The sequence below is a fragment of the Myotis daubentonii genome, chromosome 11 (assembly GCF_963259705.1).
Source record: "Myotis daubentonii chromosome 11, mMyoDau2.1, whole genome shotgun sequence".
In the NCBI taxonomy this organism is placed as follows: Eukaryota; Metazoa; Chordata; class Mammalia; order Chiroptera; family Vespertilionidae; genus Myotis; species Myotis daubentonii.
In genome coordinates, this window is record NC_081850.1 from 5,877,958 (window position 1) to 5,893,551 (window position 15,594).

The 15,594-nt window shown below is 39.6% G+C and overlaps 1 protein-coding gene across 3 annotated transcripts in view; it reads right to left on the reverse strand.

The window, feature by feature from the left end:
- Positions 1 to 3,787: 3,787 nt before the first annotated feature.
- Positions 3,788 to 15,594, reverse strand: part of SPIN1 (spindlin 1) — a 94,925-nt gene continuing 83,118 nt past the window's right edge. For all 3 annotated transcript variants that reach the window (XM_059656374.1, XM_059656375.1, XM_059656376.1), the window contains 2 exons: positions 11,291 to 11,524; positions 3,788 to 7,289 (listed from right to left, as the gene is read on the reverse strand). In XM_059656374.1, coding sequence (XP_059512357.1) covers positions 7,090 to 7,289; positions 11,291 to 11,524 — 434 coding nt within the window. In that variant the 3' untranslated portion in view covers positions 3,788 to 7,089. The remainder of the gene's footprint in view (positions 7,290 to 11,290; positions 11,525 to 15,594) is intronic.

Here is a 15,594-nt window from a genome sequence, read left to right on the forward strand (position 1 = left end):
AGGGCCCCGAAGTGCGAGAGGGCACTCTGCAAAGTTGCTGTCACTTGGCAGCTCCTGGGTTGAGTGTCTGTCCCCTTCATTGCACATCATAGCTACCAGCCGGTCACTTATGCTTTATATATATAGACAGATATGCCTGTATTTGGAGACTGGGTGTTTAAAAAGGTGACTAAGCTAAAATGAGGTCCTAAGTGTGGGCCTTAATAGAGACTATATCCTTATAAAAAGGAGAGACCAGGACACACACAGAGGGAAGGACATGTCGGGGCACAGGAGGGAGACAGTGATCTACAAGCCCAGGAGAGAGGCCTAATGAGAAACCAACCTTGCTGACACCATGACCTTGGATTTCCAGCCTCCAGAACAGAAGAGTCAATGCCTGCTGTTGAAGCCTGTGCTGTTTGTTACAGCAGCCCAAGCTGTTACACGCGTGTAGAATTTTATCACAAAGCACTTCTTCAGTGGTCTACCACAAGCACTTACTCAGAGCATGACCCTTTAAAAAATACCAATACCCAACAAAAAAGAGAGCCAATGACGACGGGTGAGCCATTTCTGTAATTTTTTATGAATGTGTGTGAATTAAACAAACGGACATCATAGTTCCCTGGGCTCTGGTGTGTTATCTCCCCCGTGGACAGCTCAGAGGCAGTCCCTGCAGTTGTGGGCGATCAGACTATGAATTCTGTCGATCCGACACATTTTTGAGTCTTTAACCTTCTATTTCCCCTGCAGGGCTGTCCTAAAAAGACCACAGTCTTGCCTCTCCAAGTGTGGCACATCAGATTCCGGGGAAATTAAGACACATACCCAGTGGTTAGAACGAGTTACCATAGTATTACAGGACAACTCAATGCAACACTATGGTAAAAATGATGTCCCTAGTAAATAACAGACACAGTGAACACAAGTCCACAATCAGGAACAACTTTCAGGAAAAGAGCATGTCACCAGGGGCCTCTCTTGGTTTTCTAGTGGGCATGCCCACAGCTTATCACAGGTGTGTGTATACAGAGCATGGGTAGTAACTACCAGATTTCTTGTAAATCCGTTCATTAGGAGACAAATTCAAGGCAAAAGCTTTAAAGCTATTTTGCAATCTACATTTGAAGACAATTCAGAATGCTGAATTCAACTCAATTTGTTGATAACTCATGTTAACATCAAGGTTTTTAAAGACCTCCCTTCTGTCCTTTTCACATCCTAATCTGCTTCAGGGGAGTCAACATGAAGACACGGAATTTTTAAGTTATAGGAATGTGTCCATCCTATGAAGGACTTGAGGTAGTTCACATGTTACTTCCAGCTCTTACATTCCCCCAGAGCATGAATTTTCAAGCGTAAACGAAAGCAATGGAGGAAGATGAAAGTGGAGGCAGAAATGTGCCTACAATGTGGCTGGCAGCTTGCTCACCTATTAACGACCAACGTAAAAAATAAATGCCTGGAAAGGGCCCACCCATACTTCGGTGTTACCATCGCCACTTGGTCCAGTGCCCTCACGTAAAAGTGAAGCAGAAAGAATTCAATGTCATATTTATGCAAAATGATGTGCCAAGGCAATACCTGAAAGCCATCTACCACTGGTTACCAAAAACTTGAAAGAGTTTTAAGGCCAGCATAAGGGCAAAGACTATCTAAGAATGCCTGGCAAAACAATTTAAAGACTCACTGAGTTCTCTGAAACACAGAAGACTAAAAACAAACTTACAAATACATGACATAAAACAAACGAATTACTATAAAAATTATGTATAAGATTTTGTGCTATGGCCTGGCTGGTGTGGCTCTGTGATTGAGTGTTGGCCTGTGCACCAAGAGGTCACCGGTTCGATTCCTGGTCAGGGCACATGTCCGGGTTGCAGGAGGCAGCTGATTGATGATTCTCTCACATCGCTGTTTCTATTTCTCTATCCCTCTCCCTTTCTCTCTCTCTAAAAATCAACAAAACATTTTTAAAAAAGAAAATATGTGCTATGGACATAAACAAATCCACATTTTATAAGAATACTAGACGCTCAATGCACAAAATTCGTGCAAGGGGCTCGGTCCTCGCAGCCCCAGCTGGCCCTCGCAGCCCCAGCTTCATCCGGAAGGTTGTCGGACAGCTGTTCTGCTGTTTGGCCTAATTAGCATATTAGCTCTTTATTATATAGGATTAATTTAATGACAATGGAAAGTGCCTTTGAAATAGAAAATATTATCTACATTTCAGAGAGGAAGGGAAAGGGAGATAGATAGAAACATCAATGATGGGAAAGAATCATCAATTGACTGCCTCCTGCACACCCCCCACTGGGGATGGAGCCCACAACCTGGACATGTGCCCTTAACCAGAATCAAACCCAGGACAATTTCAGTCCGCAGACTGATGCTCTAATCACTAAGCCAAACTGGCTAGGGCTATCTACATTCTTGTAATGGAAATTATTTAAATTTCTTGAGCAGACTTCTCTCCAAAATAAAATATTTATTTTTGCTGGAAAAAAATAACTTTGGATTCTAATTATTACTATACAGAGACATAGATTCCTACATTCTAGTGACTAATACCAGTATGACTTTTTATTAGGCAATTTGGAAATAAAGAAGTTTGTGCTATTAACTTATAATTAAGGTTACAAAAACTATCCACAGAAATTAGACTATAGATTATTCCGATCATCCCACTGCAGTAATGTAACTTTGAGGCTTTGACACAGCAGCGCTGAGGGTCTGAGTCCTGGCAGCCTCTGTGATCCCGGACAAACATACTCAATATCCCCTCCCCACACCTGCCCAACACAGGAAAGTCTCGCCTTCCTCACAGGATTAAGAATTCAATGACGTAATGGAGGAAAGTACTTGGCAAGGTGCTTACTCAGCATCTGCGAGTGCTGTTCTGATCACAGAGCTGAGTACTGATAGGGATCAAGAAGGCAGGCCCATCCCTGCAGTCCCCAAGAGTGAGGACTGCTCTCAACAGACCCGACTGATGAGACCTGACAAAGAGCAGCCAGCAACCACCAACACTCAGACTACACTTGCTTTGTTAGTTTCTGGAAGAAAGGTTTCCTGAACTGTAGCTCCGTCACCACAAGACTACAACTAAGGGCCGGCCCAGGGTGAGCACCTGCGCTTCCAGGTTCATCTCCCCCCCACGTTGTCTGTAGAGCCTCCCGCCAGGGCCAGGAGGCCACCCTGCATCCCCTTGGCTGTGCAAGACAAGCCAAACTCAACCAGGAAACATAAAAACAAGGAATCTAATAAAGGCACATCATATACTCTACTTCCACTTCGCCGATTAAAATGACGCCGGTGGGTAAAACAGAGTGCATATAGGTCACAGTAGTACCTGCATTTCTTTGTCCTTGCCACTGAGAAATGAAGGTTTTTACTACAGAATCTCAGATTGCTATTTAAGTATTCATAAAGCATTATAAGCAGCATACAAAGCAAGAATAGATATGAAAGTATAAAATACATATTTAATTCTATTTAAACAAGTTAAAAATTTTATGATAAATTAAAATTTCTTATTAATGGCAAATCACAAACTTTAATATTTGGAACTATGTATATAATATATTTGGGATACTGATTAATGCCCCCATTCCTTTCAGATATTATTGAATATTATCATTCAAATAAAAATTCTATTTGTTTTTATGTATATCTAACATTTACACGTGGTGAAAGGGGTAAAAAAGGTCACTTAAAATCCTAAAGTAAAACTTTAAAAACTTTTTTTAGAAGCAGGTTTTACACATCACATTTTGCTCATGAGCACACAATTTACAGTCAAAAGTTGCACATAAAGGGTTTATTTTAAATGTTTTAAGGATAGGATAGAGTTACATCATAATTATAAAAATTACTTACAGAATTAACAGATTTATATAGTTTATACTTCTAAATGCAGAGAACAGGGAACTGTCTACACATTGTATAAAATAAAATTAAAAATGAATTCAAGCTTGAAAGATGAGGTCATTACCTACTTTTAAGATGTGAACACGAAGACCTCTGAACTATACACATTCATTCAAACTGCACTACAATGATGGAAAATACAAAAAGCGCAGCATTTCCAAGGAACCACAGACATTTCGACCATAATTACGTGTTTCTGTTTTGTCTTTGGATTACTTTCTCTCTTTTCTTTCTTTCTTTTTTTTTTAAAGACAATCAGCTTAAGAATGTTTTCAGGCACTACAATTTGTGACAATCAAAAGAGTCTTCCAATGGGTCCACAGCGTTCAGCGATTCAAGCCCAATGCACTTCGGGGTTTGGCACGTAAAATAATAGAAATGAAATCTGGTTTAGAGGTCACTGTGATTGTTCTAAGATGCACAGTCCCTTCAAATGCTGCATGACACACATAACTGGAAAATCACCTCCTGTTGGCACTACATTTGCTTCACCAGTGCATTTTATCCTACAACCACTAAAACAGCACAGTAAGCAAATATACAGAAAACTGAAAACAAGTAAAAACAAAGATAAAAAAACAAACCAAAAAAAAAAAACCTAAATTATCTTTAACATGCACTTTTCATTAGTTACATTGGACATTTTACTTAGAAGAGAGCATGCAAAAAGGGATGGTCTGCTTTAAGGTTTTCCTTCGAAGCTTTACATGGCAGCCAGACATCACACACGCACACACGACACGATAATACTATAGCAGGTCAGTGAGGAAGGCCAATACATTTTATACAGATTCATGTCTTGTGTTGTCACAAGTCCCATGATAATTTTGGAAATTAATGTTGGATTCCTAGAACAAGGAGCCAACATTCAGATACCAGGAAAACGCAAGCAATGCATGCAGATCTGAAACATGAGCCTAAAATGAAGCCTGATATATTTGGCTAGGGAGCAGAATTAGTCACAGCATCAGGAAGTGTGGTATAAGCCACACACACACACAAAAAGATGGAAAACAAACAACAAAAACCCTTCCCCTTCCTTCACCCTTAAAGGCAAAAAAAATGGAACAATAATTAAAATAATAACAATAATCACTTGTCACATTCATCAAGAGTGGCAGACCATGTGGTACTGAGAAGCTGCTAAAGGTACTTGTGGAAACAGCACAATGCAAGTCATTAAGGAATGCTAGAAATGTTTCCACTGGCCCAACCCTCAGCAGGACACTCCGGTGAGCTGTGTTTCTCGGCCCGAAGTCACTGTGCTGTTTGTGTGGTGCACGCGCTAGACACACTCACTCTCTGGGCCACATGTCCACTTGGGTTTGGGGAGCCGGGTTTGGCCTTAGATTCACATGCAGGCACTCTTACAAGAGCCACCAGGAGAGCAGCGGACAGGCGTGCAGATGACACTAGTTCAGACACGGGAGGAGTACCTAAGACCGAGGTAACTCACTGCATGGAGAAGCTCGCCCTTGGCTGCTGTGATGAGGCGCTGGACACGCTGTAGGAAACGTGGTGTGTACGTATATGGTGTGCGGGGTTACCATCCAACAGCACTCGGCGCAGGCTTCCTGGAGCGAGGTGGGCATCAGGCAAGCCACACGTGAGACCTTTAAACTACAAAATCTCTGACATCAAGGACAGCCATGATGGAGGTCGATTGACAGCAAGAGTGTTTAGCCTTCTGCCCAAATCTTAGGTAAGATTTCCAATCTCCCCGAGAGACTGGTTTCATGTAAGGCCTTTATCCTACCTTTCAAACCGCATGGCTTATCTAAAACAAAGTGACACATGGGTGTATTGCTGCTAAACCAACCACTTTTTTAGTTAAAACCACCTTGACGGAATAAGCCAGGGAAGGATTCTGTGGCTAAGGGCCGCTATCAGTCACACCAACAGAAGAGCATGGGCCACTGATCCTGGGGTAACAGTGTCCACAGAAGCAGCACATTATAAGCAAGAACATATAGCACCCCAAAAGATGTTAGGAGATTGTAGCTGGTATTTGCCTAGACATTCTTGGGGGAAAGCCGGGGGAAAAGCCTTTGGACCATAATCATATATCAGTAATAGTAGCAATAAAAATGCAAGTGTCCCAGAGAACTTGTTCAAGGGCAACATTGTCATTCTTCAACTTACATTATTCATATAAAGTACTATGTTCTTCCAGGACCTCGCCACATACACGCAGGTGAGTGATGTGCTGTTGCTTTTAAATCTGTGTACCAAAATCCAGGTTACTGATTTGTACAAATAACGGACCCAACGTGCGTCCAAAATACACTGGCGTTACACTGTGTGGACCAAGCACCTGGGCTTTGCTTAAAAAAAAAAAAAAAAAAAAAAAGTATTTGATAAAATATGTAAACAAAAGAATTTACAAAACTTAGACTTAAAGGCAGCCTTTTACCCAGATTTCTAACTGTCTTATAAAATTCTACTGTGGGTCATTAGCTGTTGGGAAGTGATTTATATTTGGACTTACGGTTTGAAGCCTCCAAACTGGAAAAGGTGCTCTGAACTTTTGACTTTGAAACGAGCTGAGCATCCCTATGTGCTTCCTGTGCCCAAATTTAATTTTAAATCAGCAGCATTAATATGTCAGATATGACCGACTTGGGTCAAGTGCTCCTATTAAACTGGAGAAAATGATTTAACCCCATCCAATCCACAAAGAAAGGACTGCCAATAAAGTGTGTGTGTGTGCACACTCACGTACACGCGCGCAAAGATCTGTGTGTGCATATATATATATATATTATATACGTATACACACAGACATAGGTAGATATTGATACATATATATCTCAAAAAAAGGCAGTAACAAAAATACCAAACTATGCTTGCATTGTGGCAGCAGAACAAGAGAATGTTAAGAGTGAAGGGGAAATGGATAAAATTGATTAGTTTTAATTGACAATGATACTAGTTTAACTTTTACCTGTAACTCCCCTCCAGACAGACTGACTTCTTTTAAGAGGAAGGAGCGGCTTACACAAAAGGCTTTGTGTTCACATAAATCTGTACTATTCAGAACAAAACCCGTTCTGCTGGCAGAGATTGTGGGTTCGCAGGGACATTGAAGCTTTCATTAAACTGGAAAGCAGAAAGTCTTTATGTCTACAAATTATACATTTAATAGTTCCACAAATTTGGCAAAGTTCATGACGACATCTAGGATGTTTTCACCAAATCGTAGACATAAATATGGAAATCATCATCAAACTTGATGAAATAGACAGACGGTTTGGCTTCTACTTGATGAATGACCATGCCAGTCCTTTTAGAGCCATCTTCTTTGGCATATTCCACTTGTTTGCCTACTAGGCTGTCCACAACTTCTCCTGGTTCCCTTTCTGCTGGAGGTGAATCATCTATATGTAAATAGTGGAGAAAAATAATTTATAGCCATTTTTTAGAAACATACCAACTGATATCTATTTTAACAAACATTTTTAATATCCTGGGTTTATCTTCTCTAGACCAAGAGTCAGCACATTTTTTCTTCAAGGGCCAGACTTGAGGCCCTGTGGTCTCTGTAGGAACTACCCAGCTCTGCTTTGTGGTGTGAGAGCAGCCACAGATGATACATAAATGAATGGTGTGGCTGTGTGCCAGTGAAACTTCATTTACTACCCTGACCGGTGACTCAGTCGGTTGGAACATTGTTCCATACACTAAATGGTTATGGGTCCAATCCCTGGTTGGGATGTGTACGGGAGGCAACCAGTCGATGTTTCTCTCTCTCTCAAATCCATAAAAACAAAAACACATTTTTGGGTGAGGATTGAAAATAAAAACAAAAAATAAACAAAACTTCATTTACAACAACAGTGTGCTGATCCCCAAGATCTATACATGTAAACAAATTTAAGAGTGCTCACCAGAAATCCCCTTGGCTCATGTTTAATTACGGCTATATTTACTTGAAGAGGTAAGGACTAAATGAAGAAAAGGGCTAAGGAGAAAAAATCTAAATAATTATATGCCTTCTTAAAAATAAGTCTGAGTTACTCTAAAATAGGACTTCAAAGCAGACAATACCTACTGGGATAACTAAGAATATGCTACACACTTAAAATGCCTAAGTACTTCTGCTCTTAAAGCTTCTTTATCCTCAACTTCACTGCATTACACATTGTCTTCCTAACCCAGTTTCAAAACAAAAGAGATTTATTTCTACAGATGATGTATTAAAGAATTGTAAACCTGAAACCTCTACGGTTTTATTAACCAATGTTACCCCAATAAATTCAATATAAAAGAAAACAAAAGATTTCCTATGCTTTAAAACTAGTTGCTAAGTGAACATGATTCCCAGACAAATTACAACTGAGTCTCCCAGGATGGCTGAAGCACCTGTATTTTTTAAAAGGTTCCCAGGAAAACTTAAGTGTGAAGGAACACGGCCCTATGACCTAGCAGGAACTCTGTTCTAGTAATACACATGTAATGAGAGCAAACCATCACCACCAACAACAAAGAAACAAAGTAACAGGGAAAAAAGGGGAAATGAAGGTAGGAGTTAACAATTCTATTTTTAGAAGCCTCTATAGGTCCTGAAGAACAGGCGCTTTTTCCCATGTACCAGCAGAGGGCAGGGCCTTCAGGTAGGGCAACCGGACATCTGGTTTTCTCAGGGCAATCCAGGCTTAAGCTGGTCATCCCGGCACAATGGTTGGCAGTGTACCATTCTATTATTAAAGGGATCCTGGTTTGGATCATTAGCATGTTAACAGTAGTTTGCCTCTGAATACAACAAATTCTCTTATTGAATAACATGATCCAAACCCTATTCTGATCTCTGGTACTAAGACACACAAAAAATACAACTAAAATGTTTGAGCACACATATCTTATCAGTACTTTTTTTAAAACAATAAGTGAAGAGGAAACCAAAGCTGACATCTCTTCAAAAATGCTTTTCCCTCAAGCAGTAGCATCATACCGCCACTTTCATGGCCCTTCATGTTTATAAAGGAATCCCACAGGCATGGTTCCCAGACATTTTACAGTAAGATGAGCAAAGAAACAAGGGACTCAGAGAGGCCACTGCAGAGCTCTGACTCAGAGCATCAACACTGTTTCTAATGGCAAGAAAGCTTCCATACCACTCGCAAAAGTACTTAACAGTCTGGAGAGAGAAGATAGGATGGAGAAGTGGTTGGGATGGGAGAGGAGATGGGTAATGTGCAAATGACCACACACTTTCTATCATCCAAGTCCACAACACTTACTTTGACTGGGTATATCTCTTTTAAAAAAATAACTTCATACAGGTTGGAGTAATGCTCTTGAGAAATGCTTTCATGGTAACTCCTGCCTATATGAATACTTTCCATTACACATCTGTAACAAATGTACACAAACATTAAAAAAAAAATCTAGAAGGTAGAAAGTCGGGGCCTGATGAGCATGTGAGTAGGCTCACTGACTAGCTTGTCCACAGAAGCCCTGGCCAGGTAGCTCAGTTGGTCAGAGCATCATCCCTAAAAGCCAAGGTTGTGGATTCGATCCCCAGTCAGGGCAGACATAAGAATCAACCAATGAACACATAAGTAGGTGGAACAACAAATCCATGTTTCTGTTTCTCTCTCTCTAAAAATCAATAGAAAAAAATAAAGGTAATAGAGATGCAGTCACATTACTAACATCGTATCTGTGTCTGCCCAGGGTTCCAATGTTTGAAGAAAGGATATGGAGTAGTCTTAAAAAGAACAGGCTAATTCCATTCACAATAGCATTAAAAAGAATAAAAAACTTAAGAAGAAATCTAACAGAAAATAGTGTAAAACTTATACTTTGAAAACTACAAGACACTGTAGATAGAAAAAAAAATCTCAATAGATAGAAAAACATCCTATGCTCACGGGTCAAGACGGGAGTTCTCCTTGAACTGACCTAGAGATTCAACATGATCCCTTCCAGAGTCCCAGCTGGTTTCCTTGCAAAAACTGATTAAGCTGATTTCAAAATTCATATGAAATTTCAAGAGACCAGAAGAGGCAAAACAATCGTGTGTGTGTGTGTGTGTGTGTGTGTGTGTGTGTGTGTGTGTGTGTGACAGATTCACACTTCTGGACTTTAAAACTTATTACCAAACAATTTAATCAATTGTAACCAGACAAATGAGCAAATGGAAAAGAAGTGAAAGTCTACAAATACACCCATACATCTATAACGAATTGATTTTCAACAAGGGTGCCAAAACCATTTAATAGGGAAAAGGATTGTGTTGGTATTTGTTTTCTTTTAAATGGTGCTCAGATAATTGTATTGTCACATGCAAAAGAATAAAGCTGAACCCGTAATCTACATTATAAACAAAAATTAACTCAAAACATATCAAAGATCTCAATAGAAGAGCTTAAGAAATAAAACTTAAGACTCTTAAAAGAAAACATAAGGGTAAGTCATTGTAGCCTTGGATTTGTCAAGAGATTACAAGATACCACACCAAAGACACACACAACAAAGGCAACATAGGTAAAATGGACTTCAGACCACCATCAAGAGAGTGAACAAGAACCCATAGAATGAGACAAAGTATCTGTAAATCACGTAGCTGACAGGAGACTTGTACCTAGAATATTGACTCTTTCAACCCACAACAGCCAGCCAGTTGAAAAAAGTACGAAGGACATAGACATTTCTCCAAAGACATACAATGAAAAGATACTTGATATCTTTAGTCATCAGGGAAATTAGATATCACTTCACAACCAATGACATAAAAAAGTCAGATAACAAGAAGTGTTGGTGAGGGTTGGAGAATCCAGAAGCCTCACACACTGTTGATGAGAATGCATTAACAGTGCGACCATTTGAAATCAGTCTGGCAGTACCCTAAACAATGGAAAAATAGCCTCAGATGAGGATTAATAAAAAGAAACAACAACAGAGAGCAATCACTATGACCCACCAATTCCGCTCCTAGGTATATATATACCCAAGAGAACTGAAAACACCCACCCATTCAGAAACTTGCACACAAATATTTATAGCTACTGTCTTCATAGTAAATAAGATAGAGGACAATCCAAATGTCCATCAACAGATGACCAAACAGAAGTACTGACACGTGCTGTAACACAGACAAGCCCTGAAAACAGTGCTGAGTGAGAGAAGCCAGTCACAAAGGGCCCCATACCACATCATCCATATGAAAGTCCCAAGTCCACAGCAGGGAAATAGCCACAGAAAGTAAATTACTCTTGGCAAAGAGGTAAAAATTTCACAACCTATGCTGATGTGTGACTTATCCCTATTAATTAAAATTAAAAATGTATCTGCAAAATAGTTTAGCAAGTATCTTGCTCTAAAATTCAAATTACTTTTGAATAATCAAAAATAAAAGTTGTCAATTCATACTTACTAGAATCAGGCATAATGCGAAGGTCCCCTTCTTTATAATCATCTAAGAGCTGGTACATGTACAAGACGGGGTCTTTCTCATAGGTGATGTAAAACCATGTGTTCATTATAGGGGCACGTGCCAAGACCATTCCCCTCCATTCGTCTTTAGAGCCATCCTCGGTCTCAAACATGTGCTCTACAGCTTTGCCAATCATTGTGTCGGCTAAGTGTGCATCGCTGATTCGAGATGTTGCTAGGAACAAAAACAAAAGAAAACCATGGTCTATAAAGGGTTTTACTGAATATGTACTGTGAAAACTGAACTTATTCAAATGGTGTCCACACGATACACTAGCCAGCATCAGAATCCTCTGGTGGGTTTTAAGAATTACCACCAAAATTACGCTGCTGGGCCTAGCCCAGATTTGATTCCATCAGAACTATTTTATTGCCCCAAGTCAGTTATTTTGAGAATATTTTTTCCTCTAAATTTTTCTGAACTCATCTGCTCTTGGTGCTATATCTAAACTAGGACTTCCTTCCCTTTATATTAACCTCTTACATAAATAACCAGAGACCATTTATTAAAACTAAGAAATTAATCTATTTAGGTTTTTATTTTATTCTTGCTCCTTCAATCTATTTCCATAGCAACCAGAGTGACCTTTGTGGCAGTTTTAGGATTGTGTTATTCATTTGGTTTTTTGTTGTTGTTTCTTTTCTTTTAATTAATCCTCATCTGAGGCTATTTTTCCATTGATTTTTAGAGAGTGGAAGGGAGAGGGAAAGACAGAGAGAAACACTGATGTGAGAGAAACCCACCGATTCATTGTCTCCTGCAACCGAAGTAGATGCCCTTGACTGGAATTGAACTGGGGACCCTTAGGTCCGCAGGCCGATGCTCCATCCATTGAGCCAAGCTGGCCAGGGCTGTTGTTTTTTAAAATGTATTTTTATTGATTTCAGAGAGAAAGGGAGAGGGACAGAGAGCTAGAAACATCAATGATGAGAGAAAATCATTGATCAGCTGCCTCATGCATGCCCTCTAATGGGGATCCAGCCTGCAACCCAGGGCATGTACCCTGACCCCTTGGTTAATAGGTGGATGCTCAACCACTGAGCCATACCGGCCCAGCATGTTCATTTGTTTAAAATGCACTCGTGTTTTCCTTTCACATAATTTGAATAATGAACTGCTTCTCATGGGCCAACTTCTCCTCTGGGCCCTCCTCACCCCTATTGTCACCTCCCTCCTCACTGCCTTCACCTCAGCGACACGGGCACCTTTGTTTTCCTGGAACACCCCCTGGTCTCCTCATTTGGACCATGTGCTGCCCCCACACTGTCAGGAGCTGGCTCCTGAGCAGGTCTCCTCCCAGAGGCTCTCCACGATCACCCCGGGGAAAGCAGCCCCACCAGCCACAGTCACCAGTCACCTCACCCGGTTTTATTTCTTAATGGCATCTATCATCATCTACAGTTATCCTGTCTTACATGTTTGCTGACTTGCTTTTAGCCTACCACGATGCAAGCAGAGGCCTTTCCCATCCTGTTTCCAATACCAAGCTCCCAGTGGTTCCTATTTGTTGCATGAGTTCATTATTCTAGAGAGCGGGCTGTTCTGGACGGCTTGTGTGGTTGGCAGCACAGCCTCCCCACTGGTGTGTCAGCCTCTGCAGCCCTGCTCCACCTTCTTTAAAGAGGTAGACAAAAATTACAAGCTTCATTTCTTTAACACTGGGAATTGCAGAGGTTCTCACTGATTATAAGGTTTCTCCTCAGTTTTAGACAAATGTCTTTAGAATAAATAAGCAAACCTATTTTACTCGTGAGTGCTTTTCTTTCAGTTAAATAAAATTCAAAGGAACAAAGATTAGAAGTTCTTGGTAGAGATACTGCTTATCCAATTTATCAGGATATTCTAAAAACATACAGTGGTTTTCTTTGCTTAATTATAGGATAATTAATAAAAAGTACATAGAATTCCCCACTGTGTATAATTTTAAAACAAAATCCAACAAATTTCTTCATATCAAAAGTTCTCAAACTTTCTGATCTCAGGACTCCTTTACATTCCTAAAAATCTGAGGACCCCAAAGAGCCATTTGTTTATACAGATGACATCAATATCAACTACTGATATTGAAATTATAAGAAATGAGTAGAAATTATAAATGACAAATCTAAAAATATTTATTTAAAAATATCTACATAAACATTTTTTAGTAAAATGTTTTTATTGATTTCAGAGAGAAGAAGAAGAAGGGGGGGGTGCAGAAGAGAGAACACTGAGGAGAAAGAAACATCGATTGGCTGCCTCCTGCATATCCCTTTACTGGTTATTAAGCCCACAACCTGGGCGTGTGCCCTGACCGGGAATTGAACCTGCGACCTCCTGGTACATGGGACCATGCTCAACCAACTGAGCCACACTGGCCAAGTATATAAACATATTTTTAGTGAAAAATAACTATCTTCTAACAAAAACTTAGTAAGAAAAGTGGACAGCTAGATTCTCATATCTGCTTTAGCATTCCATCTGTTATATATTCTTTTGATCTATTAATCTTTTCATATAATTCCTAAGTCTTTTAGATAGTCTTTTATCATACTATATCAAATCTCAACGTGTGGTAGCTCCTTAAAGGTTAATTGCAATGTAGAATCTAAAATCATTATCAGCAATTTTGTCATACTATTATTTAAATTAAAACTCATTTATCTCCAGAATATATAAAAAACTCCTACAACTAAACAAAAAAAAATATCAAATAACGTGATCAAAAAATGGGCAAGGACTTGAACAGACATTTCTGCTAAAATCACATACCAATGGTCAAAAAGCATAGGAAAAGATGCTCAAAATCATTAATCATCAGAGAAATGCAAATCAAAACCAACAGAAAATAACAAGCATTGGTGAGAATGTAGGCAAACTGGAATGCTAGTGCACTGTTGGTGGGACTGTAAAATGTTACAAACACTATGGAAAGCAGTAATTGTATGTATGTTGCTCAGAAAATTAAACAAAGAAGTACCATATGACCCAGCAAGTCTACTTCTGGGTATACACCCCAAAGAACTGAAAGCAGGCTCCCAAAGGGGTATCTGTACACCCATGTTCATAGCAGCACTGACCACAACAGCCAAAAGGTTGAAGCAACTCAAGTGTCCACACACGGATAAACAAAACACGGTCTATACATGTAATGGAGCAGTATTCAGCCTTGAAAAGAAAGGACAGCCCAACACATGCTACAACATGAATGAACCTTGAGGACATTATCCTAAGAGAAAGAAGCCAGTCACAAAGACAAATACTGTATAATATTTATGAAGTATGTAAAATAATCAAACTCTTAGACACAGAAACTAGAATGGTGGGTGCCAGCGGTTAAGGGGAGGGAAAAAAGGGAAGTTGTTCAAGGGAGATAGAATTATAGATTTACAAGATGAAAAAGTTCTAAAGATCTGTGTCACAACAATGTGAATGAATATACGTAACACTACTGAACCGTAACCTTAAAAATAGTTAAAATAGTAAACTTTATGTTGTGTTTCTTACCACAACAAAAGTCTGTCAAATCTGTTGGTCTTGCCCTAACCGGTGTGGCTCAGTGGTTAGAGCATCAGCCTGTGGACTGAAGGGTCCCAAGTTCGATTCCAGTCAAGGGCATGTACCTTGGTTGCGGGCACATCCCCAGTAGGGGGTGTGCAGGAGGCAGCTGATCGATGTTTCTCTCTCATCGATGTTTCTAACTCTCTATCCATCTCCCTTCCTCTCTGTAAAAAATCAATAAAATATATATTTAAAAAAAAATCTGTTGGTCTTGCCCTGGGCATCATCCAGTACACCCAAAGGCAGGGCACATACCCGAGTTTAGGATTTGATCCCTGGTAAAGGCAAATATGGCAGGCAACCAATCAATGTTTCTCACATCGATGTTTTTCTCTCCCTTTCTAAAATTAATAAAAACATATCCTCTGGTGAGGATTAAAAGACAATAGTCTGTTTTTTACAGTTAGTTATGAGTAGCATTCTCTTATGTTAATAAAGCCACAGTAATACTCATGACCTGCATGTCTTTTTCCATACAAACTATAAACCTACTTTTGCCCACCCCTGTATTTATACCCCCACAGTTCCTGGAACTGTAGATTCAGACCATGCACTGATCAATTTTTGTGGTATTAGGTAAATAGATAGTGCTTGCGTTCCAATAAAAATAAAAATACCAATAATACAGAAGAATAATCAGAAAGCATCCATTTAAGTAATTATCTTTAAAGCTTATAAACGCAGAAATAGTAAAGAGAACTTAC